At 60.6% G+C, this 13629-nt stretch overlaps 1 protein-coding gene across 7 annotated transcripts in view; it reads right to left on the bottom strand.

The window, feature by feature from the left end:
* KCNQ4 (potassium voltage-gated channel subfamily Q member 4) overlaps positions 1 to 12160 on the bottom strand; it is a 53764-nt gene extending 41604 nt beyond the window's left edge. For 2 of the 7 annotated variants that reach the window (XM_045476840.1, XM_045476844.1), the window contains exon 1: positions 11802 to 12158. In XM_045476840.1, the coding sequence (XP_045332796.1) occupies positions 11802 to 12115 (314 nt within the window). In that variant the 5' untranslated portion in view covers positions 12116 to 12158. Of the gene's footprint in view, positions 1 to 11801 lie in introns of all 7 variants that reach the window. The other 5 variants (XM_045476842.1, XM_045476841.1, XM_045476845.1 and 2 more) reach the window with 5 other exon arrangements.
* Positions 12161 to 13629: the final 1469 nt, after the last annotated feature.

Genomic DNA, 13629 nt, shown 5'->3' with positions numbered 1-13629 from the left:
TAAGGCCACTGTTCTAGGGACCCGCATAGATCCTAAGCCCTATCCCCAGACATCCTTGCAGACAGCCTCCGGGACTGCACCCATCCCCTCTGCTTCCAAAGGCTCCCTGAGCTCAGCCACACACACCTTCCCCCAGGCCAGGCTTTGCATAAGCAGCTGAACTTTCCCTACAGGCAAAGTCCTAGGGCTTCAGGCCAGGTCTGGTCAGGCCTCGGCAGAGTTAGTGGGCAGCTCCAGAGGAGCCACTCAGGGGGCTGGGCCAAGGGGAGGGGAGGGCAGAGGGAAAAAGAGGCCAAGTGGATGGCATCCCCATGGCTCCCTGCCAGAATTTCCCCCCTTACCATCCTCCTTGGAGATCCACAAAGGTGTTTCTAAAATACCAATCGGGGGCGCCTGGGTGGCGCAGTCGGTTAAGCGTCCGACTTCAGCCAGGTCACGATCTCGCGGTCCGTGAGTTCGAGCCCCGCGTCAGGCTCTGGGCTGATGGCTCAGAGCCTGGAGCCTGTTTCCGATTCTGTGTCTCCCTCTCTCTCTGCCCCTCCCCCGTTCATGCTCTGTCTCTCTCTGTCCCAAAAATAAATAAACGTTGATAAAATACCAATCTGCCCAGGGTACTCCTGTCTTCACTTCCTTCCTTCTCCTCCAGAAAGTCACTGCTCCTCAGCCTGACACCCTCAGCTCATGTCCCAGCCTCTTCTCTGCATACCTCCTGCTCCCTCCAGGCTCCCACTCTCCTGACCCCTTGGAGGTCTTTGCAAATGCCATGGTCAGCCTCACCTCTGGGCTTTGCCCATGCTAGTCCCTCTGCCCAGAATGCTGTTCCATGCTCCTTTTGGCTTGGTTAACTACTACTCCTACTCATGTTGTAGGGCTCGACTTAAACCTCTTCCTCCGGGAGGCCTTCCTAGCCATGCCCAATTTAGGGCTCGGTTTGGCCCCTTTGTGCTGGGCTCCTACAGGACTCTGCACTCCCCGGACAACCATCAGCTTCTGCCACATCTCCCCGGGGACCAAGGGAGGGTCTGATTCACTACTCTGTCCCCAGCACCTGGGACAGTGACGGGCCCCAAGCGATTGCCAGTGAAGGCTTCCCAAATGAGAGAGCAAGTTCCCAGCGCAGAACTGGGGTGGAGGACAAGACCATGAACTTTGAGGCTCAGCTGGTTCTCATACTGGCTGCAGGACCATGAGGGCCAGTCAGGCATAATATGATGGGTAAGCCTTTGCTATTATTATCTCTCTTATTATTGAGAGCCATAGTAGGAGAGGGAGGCTGAGGCTCAGAGAGGAAGGTGACCGCTGGAGGCCACCCAGCAGGAAGGTGGCTTTCCCATCCCAACCCACATCCCCATGTACACTCTGAGCGCCACCTCGCCCCCCCCCCACCCCGCCCCCTCACACACACTGACTGCGGCCCTGAAGACCTGCTCACCCAGAGTCCTTGCACGCTCAGGCTTAAACTCCCGCCCTCCCGGGTGTGCAGCATTTACTGGCTGTGTGACAAAGGCACATGCTTAACCTTTATGCTTCAGTGTCCTCTTCTGTGCAGTGGGGTAATGATAGTACCTACCCCCAGGGCTCTTGGAAGGATTAAATGAAGTGATATTTGGAAAACATTTGGCACAATACCTGAGATATCTCTTTTTTCTTTCTTTTCTTTTTTAAAGTTTGTTTTTATTTATTTTGAGAGAGACAGACATCGCTTCTCAGCCTTTTGGCTAAGATCAAGTGAGAGAGAGAGAGAACACTTGCGCCCGAGCTAGCAGGGGAGGGGCAAAGAGAGAGAGAGAGACGGAATCCTAAGCAGGCTCCGCACTATCAGCACCGAGGCTGACGCGGGGCTCGAACTCACGGACCGTGAGATCGTGACCTGAGCCAAAGTCGGAAGCTCAACCGACTGAGCCACCCAGGCGCCCCTTATTTATTTATTTTGGGAGAGAGAGTGAGCACGAGCAGGGGGAGAGGCAGAGAGAGGGGGAGAGAGAGAATTCCAAGCAGGCTCTGTGCTGTCAGCTCAGAGTCTGAGTCGCGGCTCGATCACACAACTGTGAGATCATGACCTGAGCTGAAATCAAAAGTCGGAAGCTCAACCGACTGAGCCACCCAGGCGCCCCTCCCCAGTGCTCCCTTCACTGACAGGTGAACCCTGACTGTGGTTGACCCTGTCCCCACCCACCCCCAGCGCAATCTTGGCTAGAGCCTGAGCTGGTCCTCACTGCACTCTGGGTGCACAGGCCCAGAAGGAATGGATAGTGGAGACTGACCATCCCCCTAATCCTTCCATCCCACCCAGACTCTTCCGGCCTTCGAGCTCAGGAGGGAGGAGGCTGGGTGGCGCCCAGACTCAAGGATTTCACGCACGGGTAAAATTTCCCAAAAACACTTGGGGACTGGTTGTCAACTTTTTATTTTGCCAAGTAAGGACATTTGAAAAAAATTCCCAGCCCCATCATTTCATAAAAGAAAGGACATAATCTCAGACTAAAACTCCTTTAAGTGGAATAAATTTAGCTTTATGAAAAAGTCACCACATTGTCCTTATTTCCTTCAATTTTGCCTTAGGCCACTGAGAACCGCATGGGTCTGCTGACGTATCTGAGCGGCATCCGGAGCTTGGGCCGGGGGCCACACGGGCGTGGGTTCGAATCCTGGCTCCCCCGTGGACAAGCTGTGTGATCTGGGGCAAGTTATTTCTCCTCTCTGAGCCTTAGTTTCCTATCTGCAAAATGGGAACAGTAGTGTTTGCAAAGCACTAGCTCCTGGGAAGAAATCAGGCTTCCAGCCAGTGGCACCTCCCTGTCCTGCCACTGCCTATGGCTGTCCCCCACTGCCCACAGGGCAAAGTCTACCGCCATAGCCTGATGAGCCAGGCTTCACCCTCAGGGCCTCGGACACAACAACAGACTCTGCAGATCCTGGGGCACAAAGGGTAGAGGAAGAGAATTCCACCCCAGAGCCTTTGCTCTCGCTGTTGCCTCCACGTGGAATGCACTCAGGATAAAAATCGCTAAAGTTTCCAGTTCAGTGCCTGCGCACAGAGGACCTGGGGTCCTTATTCCAACCTCTCTCTAGTTGGCAAGACCGTTCTCATCCTTACAACCGCCTCAATGCCACCTTTATTCCCTTGGCTCAGCAAACATTTACAAATTACCAACCACACGCCAAGGCCTGTGCTCAACCCCCACCGGCCAGACCTCACGATCCTGGTGCAGAAGCGTCCAGAAGAACACACAGGGCTGGTTGAGCGAAGCCAGCGGAGCGGAGCTCTGGGGAAGGGCCCCCTGTTGAGCCTGGGGTGGGGGTGTGCGGGGAGTGACTCCAAGAAGAGGTGGTCCTCAAGCTGAGAGGCGAACAGGAGTTCTTGAGATGACGGATGGGCGAGGGGAGGGAGTTTCAGGGCGAGGGGAAAGCAGAGAGAGCATTAAACAGCACGTGCTGGAGACACAAGTTGCTTCTTACGCGGGTCACTAAGGATGCTTGAGGAAGGGGTTCCTGCCTTGGGCAGTGAGGGTACGAGCGTCACCGTCAGGGGAGACTGGGGAAGGGTAGGCTGGAGGGAGAGGCTGAGTGTGAGGTGCCCACCAGAAGAGAAGGCAAGGCGTCCACAGGAAGCTCAGGGCTGGAACTGCGGAGGGGCAGGCTGTCATCACAGAGGTGACTCCCAGTGACACAGGAGGGCATGAGCCCACCCCCTCCCCCTCCACAAAAACTCTGTACAGGGGGGAGGACACAGGGCAGAGCCCCGAGGAACCCCAACATTCTACAGGCAGAAGGAGAAGAGCCAGAGAGTCAAGGGAAGGGCGGGCTCTGCAAGGGAAGGCCCAACAGGCTTCGACCCTCAGGGGCGACGTGGCAGCGTCCCAGGGAACCACGTTGTGGGTGTGAATCCTCCCTCCACTACTTAGCAGCTACGTTGCCTTTAGGCCTTCATTCCCCCGTCTGTAAAATAGGGCTAATTTATTTTTTACAGAAAGAGGAATGAAGGGCAGAGGGGAGAGGGCCAACAAGCTTGGGCGGCCTTCATTGCATCCCCAGGCTGTACCTCCCTCCCTCTGCCGGCCCGGCCCGGGGCCCGGGTCACACTTCCGTCCCTCCTCTGTCTCTCCCGCCAGAGTTCCAGCGATCCCCAGAAGTCGGGAAATTAGACGAGTGAGTGAAATCAGGGGTGGAATGCAGAGGGAGGCATTCCTCGGTCCTGGACGATTACAGTACAGCACCCATCCACTGAGGAGGCCTGCGTGTGCTGTGTCCTCGGGCAATCGGGTCTCTCCTCCTGGCCTCAGTTTCCCCATGTGTGAAAAGAAGCTAGCCGCAGGACAAAATGGGAAGCGGTGAGGGGAGAAAGGCCTATTTGTGCCCCAGGGAAGGAAATCCCACAGGGGTCTGGGTCCCCATTGGGCCCAGGGACCGGTCTCTCCGGAAGAGGGTGGCAGCCAGGCCAAGGAGGGCAGGAGCAGAGGCGCCCGGGATTGTGCTGACAAAGCTGTTCCTTCTCCCCTCCTTTGCTCCCTGCCCCCTCCCCTCCCAGGGGACAGCCTACCTAGCCCAGCAAAAAATAAACCCAAAGACGGTGACCTGGACGGGCCTGAGGCTCCCAGGGAGGAGTGGCAGGGAAGGAAGGGTGGCAGAGAGGTAGCTTGTGACCACCTCCCCCTCCCACCAAAGCCAAAAGATACCAGATTGGACCCCTCTCCCCCCAGCCCCCAGAGCTGGGCTCCAGGGAGCAGTCTCTGTTTTCCATTCTCACACTGTTAGGGAGGGGTACCACTTGCTTGCCGAGGATAATTAGCAGAGTAGATCTTGTCCAGCCACGCTAGACATGGGTCCCCAAGCTTTAGAAAGAGCACCCCAGGGAATTCGCTCTGCCTCCTGGTTGTTGGGCAGTCCTTCCTGCTGTCTGACCCGCATCCCTTATGCTTCACTGGGAACCCTGCTCCACTGATCTCCAGCAAGCTTTCCTCCCTCTCCCACCTGCCTGGCCTAGATGTCTGAGGAGTCAAGAGAAAGTACCCCCCAGATTTCCCTGCAGGGACTGGGGAGGGCCCCTAGGCCAGAGACCCCACTCCACCCACTCTTCCCCAAATCTCCAAGAAGTAAGAAAGAGGGAAGGAACTGCTGAGCTCCAGCTCTCTTTGCCTCCCTCCCTCAGGCGCTGCCCACAGATTCCCAGCCCAATTAGTCTGCTGCCTGGGGCTGCCCCTCCCATTCCCTCCTCACCCCCCACCAGGTGCCAACCCCCAGGGCACGAAGATCCTGCCCTAGGGAGAGAGTTGCCCAGAAAGCCTGGAGTCCTAGGGGCACTTCATGGGGGCCCCAGAGGTCTGACCAGCACCCTCTCCCCAGCCCCTTAGAGCCCCAGCTGGGGGCAGACAGCCTCCTGGGTGCCCTTCTTGGTGCTCCCAGTCCTCTGAGGGGCCCAGGGAGAAGGTGCTGGAGACTGCCCAGGTCCTCGCCTGGCAACACTCAGAGTCTATACGGTGGCTCTTCCGGCCCTCCAGAATCACTCTGCGCCTGATAGCCCTGAATGGTCCACTTTCCAGTTCAGCCCCATTTTACAGGGGAGGAGAGTGAGGCTTGGGGATTGGGGTGGCGTGGGGGTGGGTACCTTCCCAGCAGGTGTTGAGATCTCTGAATCACCTTTGGGATTCCCTGTCCCCATTCCCCAGGATGATACACTCAGGAGAGAGTGGGGTATCGCCCTCCTCTCCCAGCAGCCCCCCCACTGTCCCCCTGAGCACCATGGCTGTTCTTCCATCTCCCTGGGGCCAGGCTCGCTGCAGGGTTTGCTAACGAGGCCCACACCTCGGCCTGCCTGGCCAGACGGTGACCCTGTCGCATACACGCTCCTCCCCCCCCCCCCACACCACACAGACATGCTCACACTTAGCCCCCAGACCTCTCCGCCAGTCCCTGGGAGAGGAAGCAGGAAAGGCCAGTGGCCAGACAGTCTCAGCAGACTTCTCCCTGGGCCCCAGTCCTAGGTCTGTCTCCCTGTGCGCGCCGCCCCCAGGCCTGGTGGAGAGCGTCCTAAGGATCCAAGTTGGAGTCCTGGCACCACCCTTCACTAGTTACGTGACCTGGTACAAGGTAGCATATAGGTGGCTGGCACCCTCTCACCGGCCTCACTTTGCTCAGATGTGAACGCGGTTACATGAGGGACCACAAGGAAGGGGCTCAGGCTGGGGCCCTCAGGACCCCCGCGGAGAGCTCACACTCTGCCCCCTACTGGGCCAGCACCCGGTCGGACCCTCCCCAGGCAGAACAGTGAAAATGACAACAACACAATACGCCGGTGCCCTTGCCGGTGGCTGCGGCCCATGCAGGGCACAGAGCAGGTGCTTTAACCCACTTGGCCTTGACTATCCCAGAGGCTGGTATGGTCATTCCCAGCTTTCAGATGATAAAGATTGAAGCTCAGAGAGGTGAAGTAACTTGCCCAAGGGCACATAACCGCTAAGGGTAGAACCAGAAGTGCACCCAAATGTGTCCGGCTCAGACCCCATGCTCTTAACCCTCGGTGGGGCAGCCACTGGAGACAGGACACGTCGCCTCCTTCTCCACCCCAGCCCCACGACTAACACACTGGGGGTGTTAGAGAGGGGCTGCCCCCAGAGTCCCCCGCTGGGCCCCTTGGCCCATAGGAGGGTCAGTCCTGCGCGACGGCCCCGTGCGTGTGGTGCGGGGAGGAAGGGTGATGAGCCGCTCCGAGTCGGGGAAGCTCCCTGCGTGGCCTCCTTTGGAGCAGGGGCAAGGCCTTGGCCGCAGACTCTGCAGAGCTTTCCTCTCTCCTGCTCCCCAGGCGGTTCGAGCTCCCTTGACTGGCTCAGAGAAACTTCAATTAATCACCCACTCAAAGTGCTGCCATCAGCCCAAGAATAATCACCTCTTGAAACACTCCTGGCTCCAACGTTCAAGAATCTAGGCTTCCACGGCAATACGGACTGAAGTTAATCATTCGGCACGGCTTCCTCAACGGCAGGAACGAATGTATTACGGGGTTGGGGTGGGGTAGCAGTGAGGAATCTAACCTGCTCCGGTGACCCCCCAAAGGAGAGTTCGGGCAGGAGGGTGCAAAGGGACCTAAGGGGGAGGGTGGGGAATAGAAGGGATAGAAAGCTGGCAGGATGGTCTCTCCATTCACCCCCTCCTCACAAAGACCAGACAAAAGAATTAAGAACTTAAAAACAGCGGCACAAAAAAATTGGGGTCACACTCCAAGGCTGTCCCCAGCATCAGGCCAAGTTCTTGGAGCATCAGCCCGGGGGGGTGAGGAACACTGTCATCTCAAGTCCGGACCTGGGAGGCAGAAGGCCTGGGCTCCTGGCACAGTCATACCACCGATCTGCCCCTTTCCGTGCCTTGGTGTACCCAGCAGCACACTGCAGGCCTGGGCAGAAGGGCCTCAGAGGGCCCTTCGGGGGAAGCAAAGGCCAGCAAAATTCTAGGAGGCCACCCACGCTGCTCCCACGCGGGCCTGAGGCCGCCCTCCCAGACAAACGCACAAATACACACAGACCTGTAAGGGCAGCCCCGCAGGTATGGACAGGCGGGGGCGGGGGGGGGGTCAGAAACCTCGGGAGTGGGGTCAACTCTGCTCTGTCCTACGGGTCTGGGCTGGGGCCGCAGGCCCAGGTGTGTGTCTGCGAAGCGAGTGCAGAGTGGACACAGCTGTGCATTAGGTTTCCTTTCACTGGATGCCTGCTGCAGGTGCGTGTGTGACATCCACGGCCATGTGTGTCCAAGTTGTAGTGAGCGTGTGCATGAGGCAGGCCGCTGAGCGTGCCGCGGGGACGTGTGTGCAAAGCCGTGAACAGCAGAAGTATGACTGCCTTGGGTGAGGCCGGGCAGTTTCCACCCAATCCCACAAACCCTTGTCACTGCCCACCCCCTGCTGCCTGTGTGCTGGGTGCTGGGGCCAGAGAAACCACTGATGCAGGACTACCGCGCCTGAGACTGGGCCTGGGGCTGGGCTGCTGGCCGAAGCCGAGTGGCAGGAGAAAGACAGCTCTGAGTCCGACCTAGCTCTGAGCAGGCTCCTCAGTGACCTCTCTTGAGCCTCAGTCTCCCCGTCTGTCAAAGGAGGAGGAGAACAGTACCCTCCTCAAGGACGTGGTCTACGGAGAGCACTTAGCACGGTGCCCGGCCACACAACCGATGCTCCACGCGTGATGAGAAACTTCAGCTCAAATTCCAAGGGCCAACCCAGGCGGCTGCAGGGAGCAGGGGGTGGTCCTGGACAGGAAGTCGGGAGTCTTTGCGTCTGGTTCTGCATTTGCTTCTCATTCACTGTTTGACTCGGGAGCCTTAGTTTTCTCATAAGCAAAATGGGCTGTCAAAATGTGACGACCCACCTAGTGGGGATGCCTGAGGGCTCTGGGCCCCCTCTGCTGGACTTATTTCCAACCCAGGCGGTGATCTTTCTCAGATGGTCAGGGTGGGAGCTTGGAGGACTCCCGGATTAGGAGTCTAGGGCCCCAGGAGCGGCGGCCACCTCCTCCCCTCCCCATTCCCACAGCTTCTGACCCCAGGGACAAGGCTGAGGAGGATGTTTACAGAGTGTAAGCCTTCACACAGAGAAAGTGCTGGGCAGCTGGGGGCTGGAAGCAGCCAGCCTCACAGTGGCGCGGGGAAGATGGGAAGTGATGGGGCCTTGCCCTGTATCAGCCCCTTCCAGCGCGCTGGCTTCAAAAGGGAGGCTGGGGTGGCCTTTGAGAGAATGCAGCAAGGAGGTGAGCATCCTTCCCGAAGGCTCAAGAAGCAGGATGGGCAGTGATGTGGTGTTTCTCAAAATTCAGAGAGCAGGGTCTATAAAGGGTTGAGGGCTTAAGTCAAAGGCTGGGGATGCAGAGGAGGGACTGGCTGAGAGGACTGGGAGCCTAAAGAGAGGTGAGAGAGCTCAGAGATGGGCCCACAATCCCTCAGGCTGGACCTCAGTAAGAAGACCGGAGTCAGTGGTTCCCACTTCCCAGAGGCCACAGCTGCACTGGCAGGAGAGGAAAAATCGGGGCTTGTCTTCTGGGTAATCTCCCACACCTCGGTGCCAGAAAAGGTGCGGGGCCCAGGAGGACCTCGCTGGCAGGTGTGAGGGCGGTGTCGCCTGGGGTGAACAGACCCAGCTCACCCCAATTCCCTCCTTCTGAGCCCTCCTCTTCCAGGCTTTTCTGCCAGGGCCCTCCTACTTGGGCCTGAGCCTCTGGGAAGGGGGTGCTTGCTAACTGTGCACGTTGGAACCCCTACGCTTGAGCTGCCTCTGAGCGCCATTGTGGAGTGGGGAAAGGATTTGACCAACAGTGCAGCGGGAGAGCTAGAAGTCCAACAGCAGGAAGCACTTCCTGGCAAGAACAGCCAAGACCCTACAGTGAGTGGCTGAGAAACCCCACACCTGGAGCGCCTCGAGAATGGGAGAGGCTTCCTGTGTGGGCCCCCTCCGCCAGCCCCAATAATAACATCCATCTTTTACACTCAGACCCTTCCAGCTCACCAAGCTCTTTCCCACCTATTACCTTATCCAAGAGGGAGGTCCACAAGGTTGGGGTTTCTAACCACTTTGATGGCCGAGACATCTAAAAGCTCAGAGAGGCCCAGCCATCAACCCAAGATCACACAGCACACAAGAGGTGGGGCTCCCAACCCCTCACTTCCTTTGATCTCTAAGTTAGATGACCAGTTCCCTGAGAACCCCTAAATGTCTGGATGTTTTCACACTGCATTTCCTTCCTCAGAGCTCCTGAGATGCCTCATCCCTGGGCTCCCGGGCACAAGTGGTCAGAACAAGCATGCCCCTGGCCAGGGCATTCCTGGCATCCGGAAAGGGCAGGATGTGGGGCAAAGGTGCCAGCGGATTTAGCTCCTGGAGAGGAAGGAGAGGCCCTTCCAGAGGAGGCGAAGACAGTGGCTAGCCAGGTGACATGAGGCTGGTCCTTCACCTCCAGTGACCCCCATGGAGACCGAGAGGCCAGGCCTCGGGACTAAAGAGCCCCACCCCAGAGGTCAACTGGCTTCCCCAGGCCCAGCCATGCCTTGGACAAGTCATCTCCCAAGAGGAGCCCACGGAAGGCACAGCGCTCTCTGCGTCTCAGACTCCTTGGGCACCCCAGGCTGCAATGCAAGCAATACAACCACCCTTCATTAGCAGTCCCCCTGCTCCTCTCACCTGACTCCACTGTCCCTTGTACTGTCATCACTCCAGCAGTCCTCTCTGCCGCGAAAAATATTCAGCTTGGACCCTCCCAATGGGCACGGAGGGTTGAACTACTCCTAACAGCTGACCATGACCCTAAACCTGACCTCATGTCCTGACAAACTCCACTCCGCCCCGGGGCCTAGCCCAGCGGGGGTCTCTGCACAAAGTCAAGGCTACATCCCCACCCCCATCCCCACCCCTGCCCCCAAGCATACTGGCTGAGAGAGTTCTTTTCCTCCACCTTCCCTGTGGCCGGGGCCTCTTTTGCTAGCATTTTCCTCCCCTGCACCTCTGAAATTCTGTGGGCCCAGTCAGGATGGGGCAGAGGCAGGCAGGAAGAAAAAGACAAGTAGAAGAGTGAGGCAGGTGGACAGGCAGATGGACAGGTGGACAGGCAGGCACACAGAGGGACGGAAACAGACAAGCAGAGGGACGGCTGGACAGTCAGGGGGAGAGATGAATAGACGGGCCAACCACACACAGGTGGAAATTCCGGCACAGGGCCAGCCAGACAAGGCAGAAAGACCATCTGACAGTCAGGTGGGTAGGCAAGGGGACCACCCAGGAGACCCCAAGACCAGAGAGCCCTCTCTGAGAGCAGCAATAAGGAATTAATATCGGTACATTTTCCAGGGACCGGAGGTCTTTCTCGGGCACCTCCGGGCGTCCCAGCGCCAGGCCCGGCCCTTCAACTGATATCCGCGGGGCCTCTCATGTTCCCGGCTGGGCCAGGCCGTCCCCCAAGACTGAGCTCTAAGCTGCCAAAATTCACTCTTTACATCCAAGAGGGGTCAGTGTTTTTGAAAGTTGTAGGAGCTCGGCAAGGGGGAGGAGGGGGCCCGCAGCGTCAGTGTTTCCAAACCTACCCCTCTCCTCTTTCTTTTTCCCCAGGGTGCCCAGCGCCAGGCCTGGTGCAGCAGCCAGCGAGCTGGGCAAGCTAGCAGGGCCGCCCGCTGCTGCCACTGGGGAGTTGACGGTGGAGGGGAGGCTGGGTGAAGACAGACATACAGCACACACGAGTGTCAGGGCTCAGGTGGTTCACGGGGACCCCCAAACACCTACAATGGGGGGCCAGCCCCAGAATGGAGTGGAGGCCATTCCTGGACAGGGTCATCTCCAAGGGGAGCCCGGGGGGAAGCCCACTCTGCCAACAAAGTTGGGGAGATGGTGACAGAAAGTGTGTGGGGGCCAATGAGTCCCTTTTGTGTCTGGGGCACAAGGAGACAGGCAGGGAAGAGGAAAGGGGACCCCGCTGTAGTGGCTCCGGAATGCAGACAGGCTGGGGGACCAGAAGCTGGATGTGGGGAGTACCTGGGACAGAGGAGCAGGGGTTGGAGATCAGGGTGAAAATAAAGAGTTGCGGTGGGGAGGTCAGAAGCGAGGTCAAGCGGGGATCAGGACCTGGGGATCAGGGTTAAGGTCAGACCGGGGGATCAGAAATCGGGCTCAGGCTTGGGGGTAGAGAGAAGGGTCGGTCGTGGGAACTTGGGGTGGGGGTGGGGTGCGGGGGGCGGAGTCATGGCGGCCGACCATCCCCGGGGAGCCCCGGGCTCGGGCAGGGGCCGCGCCGGGGTCGACACACGGGGGCGCGGCAAGGGGCGCAGGGTCGCAAACTCACATGAAGACGTGGTAGACGAAGGCCCAGCCGCGGGGTCGCTCCAGCACGTTGTAGACCCAGTTCTGCAGGCGGCGGTAGCGCTTGTGCGCGGCCGAGGAGCGCTGGCCGCAGGCGGAGCCCGAGCCCGAGCCCGGCCCAGGGAGGGGCGCGCCCGGCGGCAGGGGGCTGCCCAGAAGGCCGAGGCGGCGCGGGGAGCCGCCCCCGCCCGCCTCGCCCCGCTCGCTCTGCACCGCGGTGAGCGCCACCAGCTCGGCTCGGGGGGCGTCCCCGGGCGGGGGGGCCAGGCCGAGGCGGCGCGGGGGGGCCTCGGCCATGGGCGGCGCCGGGCAGAGGGGGGGCCGGGGCCCGGCTAAGGTCCGGGGCGGGCGCGCGCGGGGCGCTCAGCGGCGCATGGCTCGGACCCGGGCCCGGCGGGGCAGCCCGGGGCCGGCGCGGGGCGGCGGGGGCTAGGGGCCGGGCCGGGGAGGCGCGGGGGCCGGGGGCGGGCGCGCGGAGCCTGGGGGCCGCCGGAGCCCGCACTGACCGCCCGCTTCCCCGGCGACTGGGGCGGCTCTTTCCGACTCCAACTCTCTTATTACGCGCTCCATGCCGCTCGCCTTTCCACCTGCCTCAGGCGCGCCGCTCACATGTCATCCTCCCCCGCCCCGCCCCTCCCCCGCCACCCCCTCCCGCCCCGCGGCCGCCTTCCCAAATCGGGAGGGAGCGAGCGGGCGGGCGCGGCGAGGCGGAGGGGGGCGCGCGGAGCGAGCGGCGGGGCCGGGCGCGCCGGCAGCGCGGGCCGCCGAGTCGGTGCCGGGACCCGACCGCGTGGCGGCGGCCCCCGGGGGGCTGTGGCCGCGTGCAAGTGGCGTGCACCGCCGCGAGGGGCTGCCGGGCCCCGAAGGCCGGGCTGGGGTGGGACGCCCGGTGTGTGGCTGCGGAAAGTGGGGCGTGGAGTGTGGAGTTGCGGCCGCGGCCGTGGACGGGGCTCGGCGTCCCGTGGAGTTCGGGTGCGAGTGGATGCAGAAGTGCGTGCTCCGTGTGTGCAGAGCGGGCGGCTGCGGGGCGTGATGGGATGGAGTGCGTGCAGGTGTGGGGCGTGGGCACGATGGGGAGGGGTGTGAAGAGGAGTGTGCACGGTCCAGGCCCCGCTGGGTGGTGGCGGTGGAAGCGATGAGGTGTGCCCCGTCGGGTCGTGCCCTTAGTCCGCTGGGCGGCGTGTGTAGAATGTCCCGGTGCCGCGTGTGGCTCGGCGAGCAGCTCCTACCTGAAAGGCCTGCTGTCCCAGCGCTGCTGAGCTGGGTCACAGTGTGTTGCACAGTGGACCCCGGGTGTGTCCGTTCTTCCTCCCACCCCCAGCCTCACCCCCACGTCTGCGCTTCCCTTCTTCGTGTGGGAGAAAGAGCCTCCTGGCTGGCCACCCTGCCCTACGAAGAGTCTCCTCTGATGGAGGGGCCTGCTCCCAGCCAACCCAGCCTGAACCGCTACCTGGCCTCCCTCCCAGGTCAAGGCACGTGGGTGATGGGAGGTGAGCTCTGAACTAGCGCTGCGGGCCGGACAACTTTCTCCCCAGAGGCCCACAGAATCCCACCCCCAAACGGGAGACTCTTTTCCCACGAACTCCCTCTCCAGCTGGAAAGTTCTTGGTGCCTGACCTCCTCTAGCAGTAGGGGGCAGCCCTTTCGTTCCCTTTAGCCCTCTGGGCCCTGCGCGGAGTGGTAATTTGGGTTTCCCGATCCTCCTTCCCTCTTCCCCTGACGGAAGCCTGGGCCCCACCAGCCGCTCCCTCCTCCGGCCCTGCCCCAGGGTGAAGGCTTCCGCAGCAAACTCTTCTCGTTCCTCCGGGAGG

Source organism: Leopardus geoffroyi, chromosome C1 (assembly GCF_018350155.1).
Source record: "Leopardus geoffroyi isolate Oge1 chromosome C1, O.geoffroyi_Oge1_pat1.0, whole genome shotgun sequence".
NCBI lineage: Eukaryota > Metazoa > Chordata > Mammalia > Carnivora > Felidae > Leopardus > Leopardus geoffroyi.
Note: the sequence above shows the minus strand (reverse complement) of the source record. Positions and strands in the feature narration are given on the sequence as shown.